Here is a 24,303-nt window from a genome sequence, read left to right as displayed (position 1 = left end):
AGATGAGATAACAAATTTACAGACATATTCAAAACCAGACAATAACATTTTGTATCTGGTGCATTAAAACTGAAAGTCATCTGTTTTTAGACTGAAGATGGTGAAATCATCAAAGAGAATTGTGATGGGTTAGAGATTTCGGGCTTCGTTATCTGGGAGGTGAACTAAATGAAGATAAAGTTACAAAGAACGTATTTAAGGAAATACATTTTGAACCACTGCCATAGCAACAGAGTTCCTAGCTTCTCATCCATGAGCTACTGTTTCTGAACATAAAAACACTGCAAGGCACACTCTACAATCAAGGCCATTCTACTGAATAATTAAGAGTAGAGTTCCTAGAAAGACTCAAATGAAGGCCCTTTGGCCCCTGTAGCACTGATGAAAGGAGCAATGAAGAAGGGACTTTAACACTAAGTTAGCTAGACGGCTATCACTGAGATAGCTGTAAAGAGCACTGTGGGAGCACCATACCTGCCAGTTCCTAAGCACCAGCTCTCCCCTAGGACCCAGGCCTGTGTCTGGCATTTTATCTGTGTGTCTACATATTTGCTTCTATTTAGAACAGTGACTGATATGTTGTCTTTCACAGGCTTTTTCCAATTAAAATTCAGATTTTCATCTCACTTTCATTTATGTGAGGTTATTCCTCAGGTCAGTGCTCACTTCTTCCAGCTCAGAACAACTCTACCTGCCCGGTTACTCCAAATGCCTCCTCTTGTCTTGGTGATAACAGTCATGAATAATTGGGCTTTCTGTGGATCAAGGTGCAGTTCCTAAAGTATGTAAATCGTGTCCAACTCTTGCAACCCCATGGATTGAAGCCCGCAAGGCTCCTCTGCCTAGGGGACTTCCCAGGCAAGCATACTGGAGTGGATTGCCATCTCCTCCTCCAGGGGATCTTCCTGACCCAGGGATCAAACCTGCATCTCTTTGTCTCCTGCACTGGCAGGTGGATTCTTTACCCTTGAGCCAACTGGAAAGCTCATGAAGTATGTATAGACATCTCTCTCTACAAACCAAAAAGTACATTAAATAGAGTTTTGTGATCTGACACCAGTGTTATAAGAAGTCAGTCTGAGTGGTTTTTAGTAAGCTTTCTAAAATTATGGGGTCACCTATTTCCAGCCTGCCCCATGACATTCAGGTCCCTGTGGGCACCCCCATGGCATTTTCTTACTGTGGGTAGTCAGAAAGCAACACTTACTAACACTCTTGGTCCCTCTGAATGGCAAATTAGTTGAAAGCAGGAACTAGAAGTAAGGCTGTAAGACTTCCTACCACGTGACTCAGCAAATACATGCTGAGCAAAGATCATAAAATACTGGTTCTGGGTTCATACCTTTCAGAAAGAGATAAAGGCTTAGAGAGGGAAGAATTTTGCTTAAGGTAACAGAGATTGGCCAGTATTACAAACCTCTTTCTGATGTGTCTTGCTCTAGATTTAGCAGGTGCTCTGGGCCACGAGAATCAGCTGTGAGGGAAGCAGAGCTGTGGGAAGGCTGGCTCCCGTGCCGCTCTAACACAGCTTCCAGCTCGGCCATTTCCTGCTGGAGCTTTAGTAGGTTATCTTGCATGGTATCCCTCTGCTGCAGACACGAGAAAATGAAACCAAAAAAGTCACATGCTTTTATAATAGAAACTTGCCAGAAAGCAAGAATATGTCAAACCAATTAATTTTAGCATGGGAACTGAAATCACCTTGTATGGAATTATGAGTTCTGGCTGAACACCTTTTAACTCGACCATATTCACACAATTAATGCCCATGAAATTATTTCAAAACAATGTTAGAGGAGGAAGAAAAATTCCTCAAACCCTCTCAAGTATCCCCTAGCAGTGGAAGTACAGAGTCTTAACCACTGGACTGCCAGGGAAATCCCAACTGTGATGTCTTTAAAAAAAATTTTAATTATTTGGCCATGCTGCAGGGCATGCAAGATCTTAGTTCCTTAACCAGGAATCGAACCCATGCCCCCTGCAGTGGAAGCTTAGAGTCTTAACCATTGAATCGTCAGGAAATTCCCAATGGTGATGGTCTTTTGAAGTTAGTTATTTTCTTTTAATGCTAGGGAGTGAAGGAATAATTAAGGTACTTTTTTGGTATTTACAGTTAGCATGATTGGAGAAGGAAATGGGAACCCATTTCAGTATTCTTGCCTGGGAAATCCCATGGACAGAGGAGATTGGAGGGCTACAGTCCATGGGGTCGAAAAGGGTTGCTCTTTCATACTCAGGGTGGATTTTCGAGCTCCAAGTCACACATTGAAGAACTACCTCATTTTATACTGCTTTGTGTAAAAATAAAGATTACTGTTTAAGAGAAAAAAAATTAGCATAAGAGTTAGTCCATATAAAAATGTCTGATTTCTGGCTTGTGAGGTCTCTTCCTTTTTGGGGATTCTTTGAACATTTATCTATAACAGGGAGAGCACAGAGTTAACTCATTAACTTATCTATTTGTTCATTTAACTATTTGCTGACCACCTATTATGTGCCAGGCATTGTCATAGGCTGGGGATACAGCCCTCGTGGTGCTGCCATTCTAGACAGTGACAGGGTACCTAAAGCTCCATCGCCACGAAGAACCTGCTAGAAGAAATGGGCCCACAGAAAGAGCCCTCGGAAAGCCTGTAAGCCATTACTGTTTTCAACTCAAGATAACAGGCTCCTCTTGCTTATGGGGCTCCTGATGTTTATTTCTCCAGATGAAGAAGAAACCTGCTTAGTCTAAGGTTTTTGATTAACAAAGTATCAGGTAAGTAAGGCGCTCTCCAAAATATATATTTATTTTCTGTAAAAATTTTTTAAAATTTATTTTTAGTTGAGTGGGGTCTTCCTTGCTACGTGAGGATTTTTTCTAGTTTCAGTGTACAGGCTTCTCACTGCAGTGGCTTCTCTTGTTGCAGAGCACGTGCTCTAGGGCACATGGGCTCCCGTAGTTGCAGTGTGTGCGCTTGGTTAGTTGTGGCTCGTGAGCTCTAGAGCATGGGCTCAGCAGCTGTGTGGCATGTGCAATCTTCCAGGGCCAGGGATCAAACCCTACACTGGCAGGTGGATTCTCATCTACTGTACCACCAGGGAAGTCACAAAATACACAATTCTTCATTACTTTTAGAAGGAGCATGTACGGCTGCCAGCAAACCCTGGGGAAATACAAACTGCTTCACTCTGTTTCTTCTTCAGATCCTTGCAAGTGACTTTGCTCTCTACTAAAAACAAGTCATCTACTTTCTCCTGCTACACTGAATTCACAGTTTTTAGGAGGTTTTTATGACTGGTAAATGTATTCCCTGCTCCACAATGGCTTCTACTGCTACCCTGAGACTGCCGTGCTGCCCAAGTGTGCACAGCAGCACCATTGCCACCACGTGGTGCTTCTGAGTAGTTCCATCATTGATTGGATCCTCCTAGTCAAGGGCTCCCAGTAATCTGGGATGAAATCTCAGATATCAGATGAGGTTCAGGAGCTCTATTGGTCACTACTGTCATGATCATCACCTCTAACTTCTGTGGCCATTAAATAGGTTAGAAAAATCAGAAAATATTAACAGTAATGGGAGAATAATAGGTAGATAACTTTCCTTTAGGTTTTTCCAAAGCAATTACTTCATAACTCAGACAAATTCCCTATAGGCAATAGATACTGGCCAGATACATTTGGCAGACTAAACCCAAATTGGTTACCAAGTTTTCCTGATTAGAATTCTTATGTTTCTTCAATTAGTCCTACTTTTCTTATCTATTTCTACTCTGCTACTCTAATCTCTACTTTCACTACAGCTAAGGTTCCCTAAAAGCCATGTTTATCATATCTCTTCTTTTCCAGTTAGGAGCTTAGTAGTTCACCACTGCTCAGATAATAAGTTAACACTTTCTGAATACTATATAATTATTACTTGTTACTGCTCTCATGATAAATTCCTAAGTACAGCATTGAAAATAGGCCTTCATACTCTGATCTTATCTCTTACTTCTCCCTAAACCACCACATATGCCCTATTTTCCAGTCACAATTTTGTGCTAACTGGGCATTTCATGCTTCTGTGACTTTGCCTTGATTTACTGCCTCCATTCTCTTCCCACCTGGAAAAAAATTCTTCTCATTTTTTAAGGTCCAGCTTGAATATCTCCTTTGGAAGTCCCCTAATAATACATCTCCTATCAGGAACATCAGCACCATTGAAAAAGCAAGAGAGCTCCAGAAAAACATCTATTTCTGCTTTGTTGAGTATGCCAAAGCCTCTGACTGCGTGGATCACAATAAACTGTGGGAAATTCTTCAAGAGATGGGAATACCAGACCACCTGACCTGCCTTTTGAGAAACCTATATGCAGGTCAGGAAGCAACAGTTAGAACTGGACATGGAACAATAGACTGGTTCCAAATAGGAAAAGGAGTACATCAAGGCTGTATATTGTCACCCTGCTTATTTAACTTATATGCAGAGTACATCATGAGAAACGCTGGGCTGGAAGAAACACAAGCTGGAATCAAGATTGCCGGGAGAAATATCAATAACCTCAGATATGCAGATGATATCACCCTTACGGCAGAAAGTGAAGAGGAACTCAAAAGCCTCTTGATGAAAGTGAAAGTGGGGAGTGAAAAAGTTGGCTTAAAGCTCAACATTCAGAAAACGAAGATCATAGCATCCGGTCCCATCACTTCATGGGAAATAGATGTGGAAACAGTGTCAGACTTTATTTTTTTGGGCTCCAAAATCACTGCAGATGGTGACTGCAGCCATGAAATTAAGAGACGTTTAGTCCTTGGAAGAAAAGTTATGACCAACCTAGATAGCATATTGAAAAGCAGAGACATTACTTTGCCAACAAAGGTCCGTCTAGTCAAGGCTATGGTTTTTCCAGTGGTCATGTATGGATGTGAGAGTTGAACTGTGAAGAAAGCTGAGCACCAAAGAATTGATGCTTTTGAACTGTGGTGTTGGAGAAGACTCTTGAGAGTCCCTTGGACTGCGAGGAGATCCAACCAGTCCATCCTGAAGGAGATCAGCCCTGGGATTTCTTTGGAGGGAATGATGCTGAAGCTGAAACTCCAGTACTTTGGCCATCTCATGCGAAGAGTTGACTCATTGGAAAAGACTCTGATGCTGGGAGGGACTGGGGGCAGGAGGAGAAGGGGATGACAGAAGATGAGATGGCTGGATGGCATCACTGACTCGATGGACGTGAGTCTAAGTGAACTCCACGAGTTGGTGATGGACAGGGAGGCCTGGCGTGCTGCAATTCATGGGGTCGCAAAGAGTCGGACACGACTGAGCGACTGAACTGCACTGAACTGATCAGGAACATAATTCCTCAGTCTACTTCATTTATATTGCTAATGTATTAGTACCAAAGTGTAATACCTGACTCTCCGAGATGGGAAGAATCCTTCCTTAAGCATTCTTGTATTCAAAACACCCAGCAGACAGTAAGCATTTAGTAAGTATTTAATGCAGACATGAATTAATGAATTTAATCAGTCTTTGATAAAGAACAGACACTAATGATACTGAATTAGCATTTATCCCCTAAATGTCTCCCCAGTTCTGTATAAACAGACTTTGGGAAAAGATCCCACTTCAACCATTTTGCTTGTTGGCAGTACTCTAGATTTAAGTTAGCCCTGAAATCTGTCTTTGGCTCTATTTTGGGTAAATGCTTGATAAAAACACTTTACAAAATGAATCTTGAACAAATAGATACATCTCTAGGAGTAAGATCAGAAATATAGAAAATAAGGAGATAGTTTAGTTTATTGAATGTCATATATTCTACAATATGGCTGAAGCAGATGGAATCAGAAACCAGACACAACTCTAAAACATAAAGTATAAAAAGGTGAAAGCCATGTTGACAGAGCCTCAAACCCACACCCAGAAAAGATCATAGGAACTGCAAACAGAGAAAAGTCTTCCTAGGGAATTCCTTGGTGGTCCAGTGTTTAAGACTATACTTGCATTGTAGCGGGCACAGGTTTGACCCCCGGTTGAGGAACTGAGATCCTGCAAGCCACACAGCATGGCCAAAAAAGATAAAAAAGAAAAGGCCTCCTAAATCCTTTCATGAATTTAGTCACCATGGCAATTCTGCAGAAGTGGAGAATATTGGCGACAGTTCAGGCAGAGAACAGGCAGTGGTCTGACTCCAGAAGGCTTCAGTCCTAGAAGGATTTGCTCCATGTAGAAAACAGGCCAAGATGAGACAAGCCCTCTACCTACAGTCCTCAGAGTGATGCCAAGACTTAGAAGTTTAAAACTGGATACTACCCAGTGCTGGCCAAGGTATAGGAAAATGGGAGCTACCAAGTAGCTCCAAGGGCTGGAAAAGCACAACTTGGTTCAGTCTTCCTAAAGAACAATCAATAACATGTGTCAAACACCAAAATTCCATACTAAGGAAGTCACTGGGGATATGGGCAAATTATTTAATTATCAAGATAAGACCACAGTGCTGTACATGATAGCAAACTGTGTATCTTGCCCTGAAACCCTCATATTCAACCCTCAATTCAAATTTTCACTGAAGAAAATTTAGTGACATAGTAAAAACAATATAAGGCCTTGGTAAATACAAAAAAATTGAAATAATTTCAAGCATCTTTTCTCTGATCACAATGTGGTAAGACTAGATGTCAACTACAGGAAAAAAAAAACACTAAAAATACAAACATGGAGGCTAAACAACATGCTTCTGAATAACCAACAAATCACAGAAGAAATAAGAAAGGACATAAAAATATGCATAAAAACAAATGAAAATGAAAACACGACAACCCAAAACCTATGGGATTCAGTAAAAGCAGTGCTAAGGGAAAGGTTCATAGCAATACAAGCTTACCTCAAGAAACAAGAGAAAAAAATCAAATAAATAACCTAACTTTACACCTACAGCAACTAGACAAAGAAGAAATTAAGAACCCCAGGGTTAGTAGAAGGAAAGAAATCATAAAAATCAGAGCAAAAATAAATGAAAAAGAAACAAAGGAGTCTATAGCAAAAATTAACAAAACCAAAAGCTGGTTCTTTGAGAAGATAAATAAAATAGGCAAACCATTAGCCAGACTTGTCAAGAAAAAAGGGAGAAAAATCAAATCAATAAAATTAGAAATGAAAAGGGAGAAGTCACAACAGACAACACAGAAATACAAAGGATCATAAGAGAAAACTATCAGCAACTATATGCCAATAAAATGGAAAACTTGGAAGAAATGGACAAGTTCTTAGAAAAGTATAACCTTCCAAAACTGAACCAGGAAGAAATAGAAAATCTTAACAGACCCATCACAAGCACACAAATTCAAACTATAATCAAAAATCTTCCAACAAACAAAAGTCCAGGACCAGATGACGTCACAGGTGAATTCTACCAAAAATTTAGAGAAGAGTTAACACCTATCCTACTCAAATTCTTCCAGAAAATTGCAGAGGAAGGTAAACTCCCAAACTCATTCTGTGAGGCCACCATCACACTAATACCAAAACCATATAAAGATGCCACAAAAAAAAGAACACTACAGGCCAATATCACTGATGAAAATAGATGCAAAAATCCTCAACAAAATTCTAGCAAATAGATTCCAACAACATATTAAAAAGATCATACATCATGACCAAGTGGGCTTTATCCCAGGGATGCAAGAATTCTTCAATATTCAAAATCAATCAATGTGATACACCACATTAACAAACTGAAAGATAAAAACCATACAATTATCTCAGTAGATGCAGAAAAAGCCTTTGACAAAATTCAATACCGATTTATGATAAAAACTCTCCAGAAAGCAGGCACAGAAGGAACATACCTCAACATAATAAAAGCCATATATGACAAACCCACAGCAAACATTAGCCTCAATGGCGAAAAATGGAAAGCATTTCCCCTAAAGTCAGGAACAAGACAAGGGTGCCCACTCTCACCACTACTATTCAACATAGTTTTGGAAGTCTTAGCCACAGCAATCAGAGAAGAAAAAGAAATAAGAGGAATCCAGATTAGAAAAGAAGAAGCAAAACTCTCACTGTTTGGAGATGACATGCTTCTCTACATAGAAAACCCTAAGGACACCACCAGAAAATTACTAGAGCTAATCAATGAATATAGTAAAGTTGCAGAATATAAAATACACAGAAATCCCTTGCATTCCTATACACTAACAATGAAAAAACAGAAAGATAAAGAAACAATCCCATTCTCCACTGCAACAAAAAGAATAAAATACTTAGGAATAAATCTACCTAAAGAAACAAAATATCTATATATAGAAAACTATAAAACACTGATGAAAGAAATCAAAGATGACACAAACAAATGGAGAAATAGACCATGTTCATGGATTGGAAGAATCAATATAGTGAAAATGAGTATACTACTCAAAGCAATCTATAGATTCAATGCAATCCCTATCAAGCTACCAACAGTATTTTTCACAGAACTAGAACAAAGATTTCAAAATTTGTATGGAATAGCCAAAGCAATCTTGAGAAAGAATGGAACTGGAAGAATCAACCTGCCTGACTTCAGACTACAAAGCTACAGTCATCAAGACAGTATGGTACTGGCACAAAAACAGAAATATAGATCAGTGGAACAAAATAGAAAGCGCAGAGATAAATCCACGCACCTATGGACACCTTATCTTTGACAAAGGAGGCAAAAATATACAATGGAGAAAAAGCAATCTCTTTAACAAGTGGTACTGGGAAAACTGGTCAACCACCTGTAAAAGACTGAAACTAGAACACTTTTTAACACCATACACAAAAATAAATTCAAAATGGATTAAAGATTTAAATGTAAGACCAGAAACTATAAAACTCCTAGAGGAAAACATAGGCAAAACACTGACATAAACCATAGCAAGATCCTCTATGACCCAAATCCCAGAGTAGTGAAAATAAAAACAAAAATAAACAAATGGGACCTAATTAAACTTAAAAGCTTTTGCACAATGAAGGAAATTATAAGCAAGGTGAAAAGACAGCCTTCAGAATGAGAGAAAGTAATAGCAAATGAAGCAACTGACAAAGAATTAATCTCAAAAATATACAAACAGCTCATGCAGCTCAATACCAGAAAAATTGTCAACCCAATCAAAAAATGGGCCAAAGAACTAAACAGACATTTTTCCCAAGAAGACATATAATTGGCTAAAAAACACATGAAAAGATGCTCAACATCACTCATTATCAGAGAAATGCAAATAATCAAAACCACAATGTGGTACCATCTCACACCGGTCAGAATGGCTGCTATCTTAAAGTCTACAAACAATAAATGCTGCAGAGGGTGTGGAGAAAAGGGAACCCTCTTACACTGTTGGTGGGCATGCAAACTAGTACAGCCACTCTGGAGAACAGTGTGGAGATTCCTTAAAAAACTGGAAATAGAACTGCCATATGACTCAGCAATCCCACTGCTGGGCATACACACTGAGGAAACCAGAATTGAAAGAGACACATGTACCCCAATGTTCATTGCAGCACTTACAATACTTGTTTACAATAGCTAGGACATGGAAGCAACCTAGATGTCTATTGGCAGACGAACAGATAAACAAGTTGTGGTACATATACACAATGGAATATTACTTAGCTATTAAAAAGAACACATTTGAATCAGTTCTAATGAGGTGGATGAAACTGGAGCCTATTATATAGAGTGAAATAAGTCAGAAAGAAAAGCACCAATACATTTTATTAACGCATATATAGAATTTAGAAAGATGGTAACGACGACCCTATATGCGAGACAGCAAAAGAGACACAGATATAAAGAACAGACTTTTGGACTCTGCAGGAGAAGCTGAGGGTGCGATGTTTTGAGAGAATAGCATTGAAACATATATATTACCATTTGTGAAATAGATGACCTGTCCAAGTTTGATGCACGAAACAGGGCACTCAAAGTCAGTACAATGGGACAACCCAGAGGGATGGGTTGGGGAGGGAGGTGGGTAGGGGGTTCGGGATAGGGGATGCATGTACACCCGTGGCTGATTCATGTCAATATATGGCAAAACCCATCACAATATTGTAAAGTAATTAGCCTCCAATTAAAGTAAATTAATAAAATATAAGTATGTAGAGTATTAACTGAATGATTTTTTTTAATTTTTAAATTTAAATATATTATATAACTGAATGATTTTTAACGATAAGGTATGTACACAACACATACCCTTGTGTACAATAGGAAGAGTAGAAGAATATATGCCGATAAGTTAATAGTAGTGATTTTTAACTCACAGAATTTAATTTTAAAAATAACTAATACAAGGACATGATATAAAATTCAAGACAAAAAAGGATATTCAGAGAAAAATAAGGCTTTCTCCTTCTGTTAATCATCTATTTCCCCACCTGAAGGCAACTTCTATTATCTATCTTTTGTGTATGCTCCCAGAGATAAATGTTAAAATTTACCGAACCATTCTCTTTGGGTGAGTTTTAAAACTGTGATAAAATATACCATCCTTAAGTATATAGTTTAGTGGCATCAAGTATTTTCATATTGTTGTCCAACCATCATCAGTATCTATCTCCATATCTTTTTCACCATCCTAAATTGAAACCCTGGGCCCATTAAAGGATAACTTCCACTCCTCCCACCCCCAAGTCCCTGGTAATTACTAGTCTACTTTCTGTCTCTATGGATTTAACTATTCTAGGTCCCTCATAAAAGTAGTCATACAGTTTGTCCTTTGGTACCCGGCTTATTTTACTTAATGATGTTTTCAAGGTTCATCTGTGAATGATTTTTATTTGTATTTTCTAGGTTTTCTATGATGCACATATATAACTTTATATGGCTTTTCTCAGTTTTATCTAATCTGGCATTTTAGGAAGTTCAGAAAAAAAAAAAAAAAAAAGTCATTCACTTGCTAGTAGCTGAAGGTGTATTTAAGATTTGGTAAGAAAAAGAAGTCAGGGCAGGATGATTCCAGGTAGTCCAGATATCTGCACCTTAAGTCCCAATATGCATTGGGACTTCCCTGGCAGGCCAGTGGTTAAGAATCTGCCTTCCAGTGCAGGGGATGTACATTTGATCCCTGGTTGGGAACTAAGATCCCACATGTTGCAGGGCAACTAAGCATACATGCTGCAACAAAAACCCAGTGCAGCCAAAATAAAAAAAAATAAAATAGAAAAAAAAAAAAAGTGTATATCGTAGTTCAGAAATAAGTAACACAGTCAGGTACAGAACTCTTTTCAGTATCACACCAGCAACCACTGTGATTGTACTCTAAAAAAATAAGCTGAGATGAGCCTGAATTTTTGAATATAAGAACTTGAAAAGTCTGGTGCCACTTCTACAATATAAAAATTAGGAGACAAAGCCAGGTTCTGGGAGGACTATGATGTTAATTTTCAGTAGAGAAGGTTTTTTTCTAGGAGACTATTCTGCCAGCAGCACTGAAATAGTTATGTTACTAAATGTTGTAGATATGACAAAGCTGTTATGTCCCTCACATGTAACCAAAATATTGTATGTTGACCACTAGGTACAGGAAGTAAAATTGTGTATGTTTTTTTTTAAAAAGATGACTTATCAGCACTAAAGAACAAATAACTAGCTGATTAACAAAGAAACAACAGAAAGAAATATTCATCAAACAGTGAAAGGTTAGATAGTCTCTACTAAGAAGAGAACTTTGTAGGTAACAATTTGGTACTGAAAAGAAACACACCCCTCTGTCTGATACAGTAGTGCTTTCACAATACGTTTTTGCTATAGGGCAAATGGGTTTTGAAGGTTTCACTTTCTCATTAAGTTCAGTATTTAATGTTCTGCAATGAATAAACTGGTAAGTGTGTGTGTGTGTGTGTGTGTGTGTGAGAGAGAGAGAAACAGAGACAGACAGAAGGTACCATGCGTCCCATCTGGGTATTTACAATTCAATTTGAGGAGACTAGATCCCATACACATCTGTTATACCATTAATTCTAAGGGATGATGTAAGCAAACGTAAAAAGGCAGGAGGCACAGCAGTGAATGCAAAGAACACTGCATACACATTCCCTTGTGCTTTTTACCTGAGTGGTTAAGATATCGCTCTGAGAGGACAGCCCCACACCGTCTTCAGAGAGGCTTGTTTCACTCACATGGTCGGATACTGCTTCACCTTAAATTATAATAAAAATAGATTCAGATGTAAAAAAAGATGGCAAAACAAACTTCACTTTCATGTCACACAAAATGATTATACTCTTTGGGGACACCCAGATGATTTCCTCTAAGAAATCATAATGAAAACCAGATGTAAGTTTGCCAGTAATTAGGGCATTAAATCTCATTCGAATAGAAAAGATGTTCTAGCTGGGTAATGGACTTTTTAAAGGAAAAGCACCCTGGGAGGAACATGTTTAAAGTTTAAGAAACAGTTACTTTCACTGTGCTTGGAAACTCCTAAAATGTGTTCCCCCAAAGGCATAGACATTTAGCTCATCTCTACAAAACAGATGGGGGCAAACACAAAAACTTGGTTCCAATACCTAAGTCTGAATCCACACTCTGCTCTTCTTGGCAACTATCTTCTTCCAAGCCAGTTTCCCTTTCTTCATCATCTGAAACCAATTCCTTGTCACTCAGAACTTCCTCGCTTTCAGACTGATACACTTGTTTGGAAGGACGCTCAAACATCAAGAAAGGATCCTGGGTGTTTGTATTAGTGGTCAAGTCTTCCATTGCACTGCACTGTGAGGAAAATAAGCTACCAGAACATCTCGCTTCCTCATTAAGGTGATGTTCCTGGGACACCTTGGCTGATGTTACCTGGCCACTGCAGTCATTTAAGCCACTCTTCAATGATTCTAGGTTCTCCTCTGTTTCCTTAGACAGACCCTCAGTGGCAACAGTGTTACATCCGGTAGATGGAGACAGTGTACTGGTTACTTTACCAAACAATAATTGTTGGAAGCAGGGAAGCTCTTCATCCTCACTAGACACAGTCTCTTCTGACTCTAGTTTGCCAGCCCCTCTTTGGTGACCCTGAGCCAAATGTGTATGGGTGAAAGGGCCAGGGCTCCCTCTGAATTCTCCTTTTTGGACACTTTCACTAAAAACAGCAGATCTTTCCTTAATGTCACTTTCAGCAAAGTGGCTATTTTCTTTTATTTCATCATCATTTAACAAGTTGTCAGGTGTCTCAGAACAAACCTGAGAAGCATGACGGCTTCCCGTAGGTTGTTCGAGGTTATCTGAAATTAGACATGGGGAGAAATCTGCCTTAACAGCCTGAGGCATGTCCTCATTTTCTCCTTGCCTTTTTATTTCAGGATGGTGACAGTTACTTACAGGAAGACTTTGCTTATAGACTTCAGGTTGCCTAAGACCTAATCCGAGTAAAGCTCTTAATTTAGGTTCTCTGTTTCTACCTGGTTCTGCTTGAATGTTTTCACCACTGGAACCTACTTCATTAACACTAGAGCCTACTTCATTAGTACTGGAACCTACTTCATTTACACTGCTTGAGCTGACTTCTTTAAAAGTGCTTTCTTGAATGTTATTTTGGCTGATTGTGCTCACTGCACTTTGAATGATGCTCTCACTTCCCAATGTTTTTTCAGGTGACGTTACAGGTTCCTCAAACTTCTCTGATGGGCTTTTCTTACATATGGTTTTAACAGATGACTTGATGGGAGAAAGTGATGGTATAAGATTTGGTTTTTCTGAAACCCCTTGTTTATTTACAAAAACAAGTTCAGTTTTGTGGCCTCTCAACTGTGATGACTGACAAACCCTAGTTACTTCTTTTGCGCTACATTTGGCATCGTCACCTGGCGTCCTATCTTGCTGATCAGCCACAGGAAAGTGCACTGTTGTACAAATGGCCTGCACGTGCTGGCTTTTAGACTCACTCTTTCCCTGACTGTCTTCTTTTTGTCTGCATTTGAGGGGGTCTCTTGGACTTTGATCCCTTAAGGACCCCGAGTGGGCAAAGACTGTGGCACATTCCTTTTGTGGATTTCCTGGATTGGAAAACAGAGCAAATGTCTGACGCTTTGAAGCCTTGAATGTATTCTGCAAATACTGTGTATCAAGTTCACTGTCTTCCATTTCTCTGCTTGTCTCCTGAATGACGTAGTTAATGTCATGTCCCAGTAGATCCTGAAAGCCCTCTGTGTTGTTTTTGGTATCTTTAAAATCCCTATGGATAAGTTCCTTGGGGTTTTTGGTTGCTGTACACAGACTCACACATGGATTTGGTGCAGTCTTTGCCTTTTCTGGGGTTTTAGCTTCTAGTAATGAGATACTATCCTGAGTGCTATAATCAGTATCAGGAACCAAGGAAATATTGGTACTCTCTACAGATCTTTCAATTTGCAAAGCTTTTCCTTCTCTTAATATCAGATCTTTGGGGTCTTTGGTACTATTCGACACTTGAATTGTTCCTAGGTTCTCCTCTCTTTGAAGGCTAGGATGAACAAACTCTTCAGGTTTACTAGAACAGTTAGTAAAATAACCAGGTGTGTTTGTTAACTTTAGTTCTGGAAAAGCATCACTAGCAAGTCTTTTATTTATTTGTTCATATGTTTTGTTATTCTTCTTGGCTCCAGCAGTAAGTTCTTTATCTCCAATGAGTTGAAGCTTTTGGCTCTGCCTGACTGGCATTTGGCTAGAATGTTTTTTCTTCATCTCTTCATTGCTAGAACTGCTATCAATTGGTAGCTCAGTATGATTAGGTAGACTTGGGTTTCTACTGACTACTAGTTCAAGTTCAGGAATTTTCCTGGTAGAGGACTTTCTCTTCAGCCTATTCTTAGGTGCTTTTGAACTGTGGATATTCAATTCTAGTTCCATATTGCTTATACTGATGCTTATAGGTTCAGCCTCAGTTCTGAAAACAGATTCTTTTTCCAATGATTCTGCTGGGTTAGCGTTTTGCTCTTTCTGAACATAATCACGTTTTGTTTTATTCTCATGACCATCACTAGTAATATTCATCCCATGACGTTTCTGCTCTGTTTGGTCAGTTCCTTCCGTCATCTTTTCAGGAGTCTTTGGAACAATCGTCAAATTGACTTTCTTGATAAAATCCTCAGGCTGAAGGCCTGATGCACCTCTCCTTTTACATTTTAGTTTATTTGTGAGGGGCTGCTCTTGTGTTATCTGAGGTTCTACAGTAAATGCGCCTAGAATTAGATCTTCAGCTATGTGGCTGAAGTTAGGGAGACTTGACTTCCTCCGATAGGTTTTCCCAAATATTTTATCTTCAATATTACTCTCTACGGGTTTGGAGTGGACTCTTTCGTGTATTAAAGTACCATGAGGATCACTGGCCATTAAGTTGATTTTCTCTGAAGAACCTGAATATCCATCAACTTTATTTGGAATTTCCACTGCACCAGCTACTTCATTATTTGATTCAGACCCCCCATCGCACGAGTCGTCAGAAGTTAATATTTCATCACTTCTGGAAAACCAGTCATTAACTTTCTGTATGCTATTATTCAGGGTTACCCAAGGAACATCTTGGGAATCTCCAGGACTGTCAGGGCATGCAGGTTTCTGCTTACGCAGTTCTTTTCTTCTGTACAGGGGATCAGTGTTCAGAACTATCTTTTTCTCAGTGCTGGGAATCTGCCTATCCTTACATGTGCCCTTACTTTCAGCCCATCTGCTCTGCTGGCTCTTTACTAAGACAGGCTGTTTGCTTTTATTACAGAATTCAGCCTTTTCTACATTCAGTCTGTTTTCAGTGAGCAATAAACTGCTGTTCTCATGCTGTAATGAGCTGGCATGAGTATCTGTGCCACATGGCTCCACGTGAAAGTCTGAAACAGAAATACCCTGATACTTTTCTGGATGCGTCTCAGTTGCATGCTTCTGGGTGGTGATCAGATCTTTAATACTGAGTTGATGATGTTCAGTATTTGTTATGTCCTTCTCAGAAAACTCACAAGCAGCTGGAAAGAACAACAACAACAACAACAACAAGGTGCTTAAAAACAGAATTATTATGAAAACAATATGTACTTAATACAACTTAGTAACTTGGTTGGAGGGTAATGAAGAACCGGCTATTCTTAGAGAAATTAACCTCAGACTACCAAGTATACTGAAGATGTAGCTCATACTTTTTTGCTTAATTCCTATTTGTCTAGATTCTCATTATTTCTGCTCAAGATAATTAAAATTTTAATTTCAGAATTCTCCCTACTCATAAATCACACCTTCTAGTTCCCTAACCTTTAACAGTGAATTAAAAGCAGTTTGAGACTCACAGACACAGAGAACAGACAAGTGGTTGCTAAGGGGGAAGGGAGTTGGAAGAGGGATGGAGGGGGAATTTGGAGTTAGTAGATACAAACTAGTATATATAGAATAGATAAATAACAAGGTGTTACTGTATAGCACAGGGAACTATATTCAATATCCTGTGATAAAACCGTAACATAGAAAAGAACATGGAAAAAAAAAGAATGTGTATTTTATATATATGTAACTGAATCACTTTGCTGTGCAGCAGAAATCAATACAATGTTGTAAATCAACTATACTTCAATTCAAAAAAGCAGTTTGGGCATCAGATATATAACATTCTATCTTCAGACTAATACTCCCTGTATCTGAGTACTAGTAAGCAAAATATGAAATACAAACACAGCAATTAAAAGTAAAAAGGCAACAACCAATCACATAGGGTACTATTATAACCAAACTGGTCTAGTGCCATTGAAATAGATCAGGCTGTACTATGACATCTGAGAAAGCACCATATCCTAACTCTGCCAAAAGATATTGTAAATTATAAAAATGTTCCGAATGGTTCTTCAAAATACTCTAATTACCGTACTGTATCTACTTATTCTCTCTTTAGTGTCTGTTAAGTTAGAAGACTTGCCATTACCCTTTTCTGCAGGATTCAAATTGGTCTTGGCCTTGGCTCCTTGAGGGGTGATTTCTAACAATTCATGGTCTCCCACACTATAAGGAAAAGACACAAGCCTTAGTGAAAAAGTTGTTTATATGTGCACAGGGTTGTCAAATAATCAAATATTTTAGCTTTGCTAGGTAGGGCTGTGATAAACTGATCGATTTGATTCACTTTCTGAAATCAGCACTCTCCTTTGGTAACTTCTAGACAAAATGAAATGGTCATAGACAGAACACAAAAATCAGAGCAGGAGTATAGAACATTGCTTTATGGACACACAAATATGAGCCAAAATTTAAATGACAGTTGAATAATAGCTAAAAGATAGTAAAGAAAAAACCAACAAAACCTAAAGTATGTATTAATGAAAACACAAGCACAGTTACCTAAACAAAGGGAGCACTGGGATGGAACAGACATTCCAGTAGAATGCAAAGAACATATCACTTTGGAACACTGCCTTCTGGGCTTTTTCTCAAGCTAAAAACCATTTTCTCCCAATCGGGAGACCAGGAAAATGTCACTTGCAAACAAAATCTCATTGACAGTGACATTATCATAGTTCAGACAAGCTATCACAGATCTTAGGGTCATGCAATAATTCCTAAGGAAAGCAATTTAACAAGTAATCCATTTTGGGGCTGCTTGCAAATTATGCTTTAATTGATGTAGACAAAGTCTGAGTTACAGACAGAATTAAGGAACAGTAGAAGGAAAAATTGAAAACTGAGTAATGTTTTCAGCAGCCACAATCACCACTGAGTCAACACTGTTGTACACAAGGAACTAAGCCAGAGCACAGCCATCTGCTGGAAGCAAGTCTGTGCAGAGTTCTACTGTTACTTTAACTCTTACAAATGCTTTACTAAGAAACCAAACAAACAAAAAGGATATTTTCTCAGCTATAAAATAAGAAGGTTAAAGTAGATTATCTTTAAGGTCTATTCCAATGCCATGATTCTGACCTAAAGAAATATCAATCCTTAATATTAACTAAATACAAAAATGCCAGTTTCATAGAAAAAAGCACTCTGACTCACCTGAAATAACTGGCCTTATTAACTGTGTCTTCAGAAGAATCAGATCCTAAAAAAATTCCCCAAAGACCCCCAAATAAGAAATCAATAAAAGGATTTTTATTGAAAGGGTTAAACTCAAAAAACTGTACTTGTTGCAAAACATATTTTCAAGGAATATTTACTGAGCACCCAGTACATGGCAGGGCTTCCCAGGTGGCGCTAGTGGTAAAGAACACACCCACCAATGAAGGAGATGATGTGGGTTTGATCCCTGGGTCAAGAAGATCTCCTGGAAGAGGGCATGGCAACCCATTCCAGTATTCTTGCCTGGAGAATCCCATGGACAGAGGAGCCTGGCGGGTTACAGCCCATGGGGTCGCAACAGTCAGACACGACTAAAGTGACTTAGCACACATACACTACATTGCAGGAACAATGATACGTATGTCAGGCAACAGAGAACTGTGGTTACAAGTACAGGTTCTGAAGCCAGAATTCCCATGTGTGAATTGTGGCTCTGTCACTAACTACCTAGCTTTACGACCCCGGCAGAATTTCTTAACCTCTCTGTGCCTTAAATTCCCTCATCTATAAAACAGTGTAATAGTTGGAACCACCGCAGGTTTGTCATGCATCTTATGAGAGTAACACAAGTAAAACCCCAGTGCCTGGACTACAGTAACTGTTCCTAAATATTGTCTATTATAATTATTTTTATGAGGCAACATCTGTAGTCTAGGAACTTATGATCTTAAAAGAGGAAAAGACATATACGAAATTTCTGAAGAATCTGCTTAGTGCTATGGCAAACATATGGTGGTGCCTGGGAGCCCAAAGGAGGGCCATTCTTACCAATTATAAATATATTCTATAGGATAAAGCATAGAGAGACCTGTTTGAACTGAGCTCAGCTGTTCTTAAGTCTTTCTGCTGCTGCTGCTGCTGCTGCTAAGTCGCTTCAGTTGTGTCTGACTCTGTGCGACCCCATAGACGGCAGCCCACCAGGCTCCCCAGTCCCTAGGATTCTCCAGGCAAGAACACTGGAGTGGGTTACCATTTCCTTCTCCAATGCATGAAAAAGAAAAGCGAAAGTGAAGTCACTCAGTTGTATCTGACTCTTAGCAACCCCATGGACTGCAGCCTACCAGGCTCCTCCGTCCATGGGATTTGCCAGGCAAGTGTACTGGACTGGGGTGCCATTCCCTTCTCTGCTAGTCTAGTATAATTAATTTTCAGTTCAATTCAGTCACTCAGTCGTGTCCAACTCTGCCACCCCATGGACTGTAGCACGCCAGGCTTCCCTGTTCATCACCAACTCCTGGAGCTTACTCAAACTCATGTCCTTTGAGTTGAGGATGCCATCCAACCATCTCATCCTCTGTCATCCCCTTCTCCTCTTTCTTCAATCTTTCCCAGCATCAGGGTCTTTTCCAATGAGTCAGTTCTTCGCATCAGGTGGCAAAAGTATTGGAGCTTCAGCTTCAGCATCAGTCCATCCAATGAATATTCAGGACTGATTTCCTTTAGGACTGACTGGTTGGATCTCCTTGCAGTCCAAGGGACTCTCACGAGTCTTCTCCAACACCACAGTTCAAAATCATCAATTCTTCTGCACTCAGCTTTCTTTATGGTCCAACTCACATCCATACATGACTACTGGAAAACCATAGCTTTGACCAGACGGACCTTTGTGGACAAAGTAATGTCTCTGCATTTTAATATGCCATCTAGGTTGTTAATAGCTTTTCTTCCAAGGAGCAAGTGTCTTTTAATTTCATGGCTGCAGTCACCATCTGCAGTGATTTTGGAGCCCAAGAAAATAAAGTCTCTCACTGTTTCCATCGTCTCCCCATCTATTTGCCATGAAATAATGGGACCGGATTCCATGATCTCAGCTTTCTGAACGTTGAGTTTGAAGCCACCTTTTTCACTCTCCTCTTTGACTTTCATCAAGAGGCTCTTTAGTTCTTCTTCACTTTCTGCCGTAAGGATGCATATTGATATTTCTCCCGGCAATCTTGATTCCAGCTTGTGCTTCATCCAGCTCCGCATGATGTACTCTGCATATAAGTTAAATAACCAGGGTGACAATATACAGCCTTGATGTACTCCTTTCCTGATTTGGAACCAGTCTGTAGTTGCATGTTCAGTTCTAACTGTTGCTTCTTGACCTGCATACAGATTTCTCAGGAGGCAGGTAAGGTGGTTTGGTATTCCCATTTCTTTCAGAATTTTCCACACTTTGTTGTGATCCACACAGTCAAAGATGTTGATGTAGTCGATAAAGTCTAGATAAATCTTTCTAGTCTAGTATAATTAATCTTCAGTTCAGTTCAGTCGCTCAGTTGTGTCTGACTCTTTGAGACCCCATGAATTGCAGCACGTGAAGCCTCCCTGTCTATCACCAACTCCCAGAGTTCACTCAAACTCACGTCCATCGAGTCGGTGATGCCATCCAGCCATCTCATCCTCTGTCATCCCTTCTCCTCCTGCCCCCAATCCCTCCCAGCATCAGGGTCTTTTCAAATGAGTCAACTCTCCGAATGAGGTGGCCAAAGTAACTGCACTTTCAGCTTTAGCATCATTCCTTCCAAAGAAATCCCAGGGCTGATCTCCTTCAGAATGGACTGGTTGGATCTCCTTGCAGTCCAAGGGACTCTCAAGAGTCTTCTCCAACACCACAGTTCAAAACCATCAATTCTTCAGCGCTCAGCTTTCTTCATAGTCTAACTCTCATACCCATACATGACTACTGGAAAAACCATAGCCTTGACTAGATGGACCTTGGTAGACAAAGTAATGTCTCTGCTTTTGAATATGCTATCTAGGTTGGTCATAACTTTCCTTCCAAGGACTAAACGTCTCTTAATTTCATGGCTGCAGTCACCATCTGCAGTGATTTTGGAGCCCAAAAAATAAAGTCAGCCACTGTTTCCACTGTTTCCCCATCTATTTGCCATGAAGTGATGGGACCAGATGCCATGATCTTAGTTTTCTGAATGTTGTACTTTAAGCCAACTTTTGCACTCTCCTCTTTGACTTTCATCAAGAGGCTCTTTAGTTCTTCTTCACTTTCTGCCATTAGGGTGGTGTCATCTGCATATTTGAGGTTATTGATATTTCTCCCGGCAATCTTGATTCCAGCTTGTGCTTCCACCAGCCCAGCATTTCTCATGATGTACTCTGCATATAAGTTAAATAAACAGGGTGACAATATACAGCCTTGACGTAATCCTTTTCATATTTGGGACCAGTCTGTTGTTCCATGTCCAGTTCTAACTGTTGCTTCCTGACCTGCATATAGGTTTCTCAAGAGGCAGGTCAGGTGGTCTGGTATCCCCATCTCTTTCAGAATTTTCCAGTTTATTGTGATCCACATAGTCAAAGGCTTTGGCATAGTCAATAAAGCAGAAACAGATATTTCTCTGGAACTCTCTTGCTTTTTCAATGATCCAGCGGATGTTGGCAATTTGATCTCTGGTTCCTCTGCCTTTTCTAAAACCAGCTTGAACATCTGGAAGTTCACGGTTCACATATTGCTGGAGCCTGGCTTGGAGAATTTTGAGCATTACTTTACTAGCGTGTGAGATGAGTGCAATTGTGCGGTAGTTTGAGCATTCTTTGGGACTGGAATGAAAACTGACCTTTTCCAGTCCTGTGGCCACTGCTGAGTTTTCCAAATCTTAGACCCAAATGCTATAGCCCACCCATCATGTTCTTTCTTAGCCCTACTCTCCATCTTCCCAAACTGTGTTTGCACATACTTAAGTTTGAGTGAACTCCAGGAGTTGGTGATGGACAGGGAGGCCTGGCATGCTGCAATTCATGGAGTCGCAAAGAGTCGGACATGACTGAGCGACTGAACTAAACTTAACTGAAAACCACATATCCTTCGTTTTGTTCTCTTTATAAAGTAAGGTGCTTTAAAGTGAGACCTGCATCTTTCTACATTATTTATCACACATCATAAGGCTAGAAAATTTATTTTATTCTTACTTTTCAGGGCTCCCTGCCATTGCATAAATTGTGACCAAGGTTTTTAGTAAAACTCTTAGACAAGGAATCCAGCAACTATTATTCTAAACTTACAAAATCTGAGACTCTTACCCAATTCAATGTAGACGGACTTATTCTGAGATTGTGTCTGCTGCTTTGTCCTCAGAGATCTGACAATTCCAAGGTTAGAGAGTTCGACGGTAAGACTGGTTTCCTGCTAAGCAGTAAATGATCAACAAATCGTTAGCCAGTTCTATGCATTGTTTTCCTTAAGAGAAACTCAAAGCTCTGGACAAAACAAACAGACAGGTATCAATGAGCTAACCTCAAAAAAACACTTGGCAAACTATGCACTAAGATGTACGAGTCTTGTGTGGTTTGAATACTTTCTCCCTCTCTCAGTTGTTCTAAATTTTTCTATACTTAAGTGTGTATCATCTGTGTAATTTTTTTAAGGATAAGGAAAGCATATTTTTAATTTTCATTTTCTTTCTTTTTTAAATGGGGAAAGCATATTTTAAACTAATACTTTATATTATAGTGTAGAAAAGGAATGAAATTGATTTACTACACACTTCTAATCACATCTGATAACAGAGGCAATAACGAAGATAAAGTAAATTTTTAAAAAGGATAAATGAAAATAAAAAAAGAAAAGAAAAGAATAAAATCCAGCAGGCTTAATATTCAGTACAGGAAAGAATATTACTCTGATGAAGCTTTCCTTCTTTTGGGGCCCTTCAACATCTACTGAGAAATGAATGCTGGTCCTATGAGAACTATTATTTTTAAGATCCTCATTATTCATTCACATATGAGTAACAATAGAGCAAATCTCTGTATTTTCTTTGACAATCACACTTAAAGTTGAAGCAATTTTCAAGTATTAAAAACTGATCTCCCCCGCCCACCCCCGGCAACTTTTCAGAGGAAGTAAAATAGAAGATACTTCTTCGTGTCTGGAGAAGTGCCATAAGACGGTTATTTTAAAATTTAGCAAATAAATAATAATAAAACAAAAGCTAGCAAGCTAAAAACCATCAGTGTCCTTGTGGCCATCTTAGACAAGCATCAGAATGGATAAAGCACTAAAACCAGGGACCTTCTCTCAACTCCTTTAACTCTTGTTCAGATACTTAATTGACCATCTTCCCTTGTTTACTTGACTTTATATAAATCCAAAAGCATCCAGCACGTTCACTAACTCTCATGCTCCATAAAGAGTTATTATCAGAACACACAAAAGTGGCCTTACCAAGGTAGGATTTTCAGGTTCACTCTGCCAAAGTCTTTTGGCCCGGTTCCGGTAGCCCATACTTTGGATTATAGAAACTTCCTCCTTCAGATGCTCAGGAGAGTTATCTTCCTTTCTCGAAAAGTTATAGCTGTTTGCAACTGTGAGTTACAAAGAGAAACACTATTTTTGCAGTTAGAAAAAAAAAATGTATTAGGTTCCCTGGTGGCTCAGTGGTAAAGAATCCACCTGCCGATGCAGGAGATCCCTGATCCAGGAAGATCCCATATGTCACACAGCAACTAAGTCCATGTGCCACAGCTATTGAGCCTGTGCACCCTAGAGCCTGTGCTCCACAACAAGAGAAGCCACCGCAATGAGCAACTGGAGAGTACCCCTTGCTTACTGCAACTAGAAAAAAGCCTGCACAGCAACAGAAACCCAGCATAGCCAAAAATAAATAAATAAAATTTAAACATACATATATTAAAAAAAAAAAGATTACAGGTAGTTAAAATTAACCTAGACCAAAAGGTATGGTCTTATCACCTATTCATATAAAATAACTGCACAAACTTCCATTTTAATAGATGGCCCCTTGAGCGCTGGTGGCAAGAATACCAGAAGAATTATACAAAAAAGATCTTCGTGACCCAGATAATCACGATGGTGTGATCACTCACACTCACCTAGAGCCAGAAATCCTAGAATGTGAAGTCAAGTGGGCCTGAGGAAACATCACTACAAACAAAGCTAGTGGAGGTGATGGAATTCCAGTTGAGCGATTTCAAATCCTGAAAGATGATGCTGTGAAAGTGCTGCACTCAATATGTCAGCAAATTTGGAAAACTCAGCTGTGGCCACAGGACTGGAAAAGGTCAGTTTTCATTCCAATCCCAAAGAAAGGCAATGCCAAAGAATGCTCAAACTACTGCACAATTGCACTCATCTCACAGGCTAGTAAAGTAATGCTCAAAATTCTCCAAGCCAGGCTCCAGCAATATGTGAACCGTGAACTTCCAGATGTTCAAGTTGGTTTTAGAAAAGGCAGAGGAACCAGAGATCAAATTGCCAACATCCGCTGGATCATTGAAAAAGCAAGAGTTCCAGAGAAACATCTATTTCTGCTTTATTGACTATGCCAAAGCCTTTGACTATGTGGATCACAA

At 39.4% G+C, this 24,303-nt stretch overlaps 1 protein-coding gene across 6 annotated transcripts in view; it reads right to left on the bottom strand.

Moving 5' to 3' along the window:
• The window catches only part of BRCA1 (breast cancer 1, early onset), a 71,937-nt gene that overhangs the window by 29,747 nt on the left and 17,887 nt on the right, over window positions 1-24,303 (bottom strand). For 5 of the 6 annotated variants that reach the window (XM_010842466.1, XM_010842469.1, XM_010842467.1 and 2 more), the window contains 7 exons: window positions 23,156-23,295; window positions 22,012-22,117; window positions 17,926-17,971; window positions 16,859-16,935; window positions 12,501-15,914; window positions 12,042-12,130; window positions 1,418-1,589 (listed from right to left, as the gene is read on the bottom strand). In XM_010842466.1, the coding sequence (XP_010840768.1) occupies window positions 1,418-1,589; window positions 12,042-12,130; window positions 12,501-15,914; window positions 16,859-16,935; window positions 17,926-17,971; window positions 22,012-22,117; window positions 23,156-23,295 (4,044 nt within the window). The remainder of the gene's footprint in view (window positions 1-1,417; window positions 1,590-12,041; window positions 12,131-12,500; window positions 15,915-16,858; window positions 16,936-17,925; window positions 17,972-22,011; window positions 22,118-23,155; window positions 23,296-24,303) is intronic. The other variant, XM_010842471.1, reaches the window with a different exon arrangement.

This window comes from Bison bison, unplaced genomic scaffold (assembly GCF_000754665.1).
Source record: "Bison bison bison isolate TAMUID 2011002044 unplaced genomic scaffold, Bison_UMD1.0 scf7180017864180, whole genome shotgun sequence".
Lineage (NCBI taxonomy): Eukaryota > Metazoa > Chordata > Mammalia > Artiodactyla > Bovidae > Bison > Bison bison.
The sequence above is the reverse complement of the archived record's forward strand: the minus strand, read 5'-3'. Positions and strand labels throughout refer to the sequence as shown.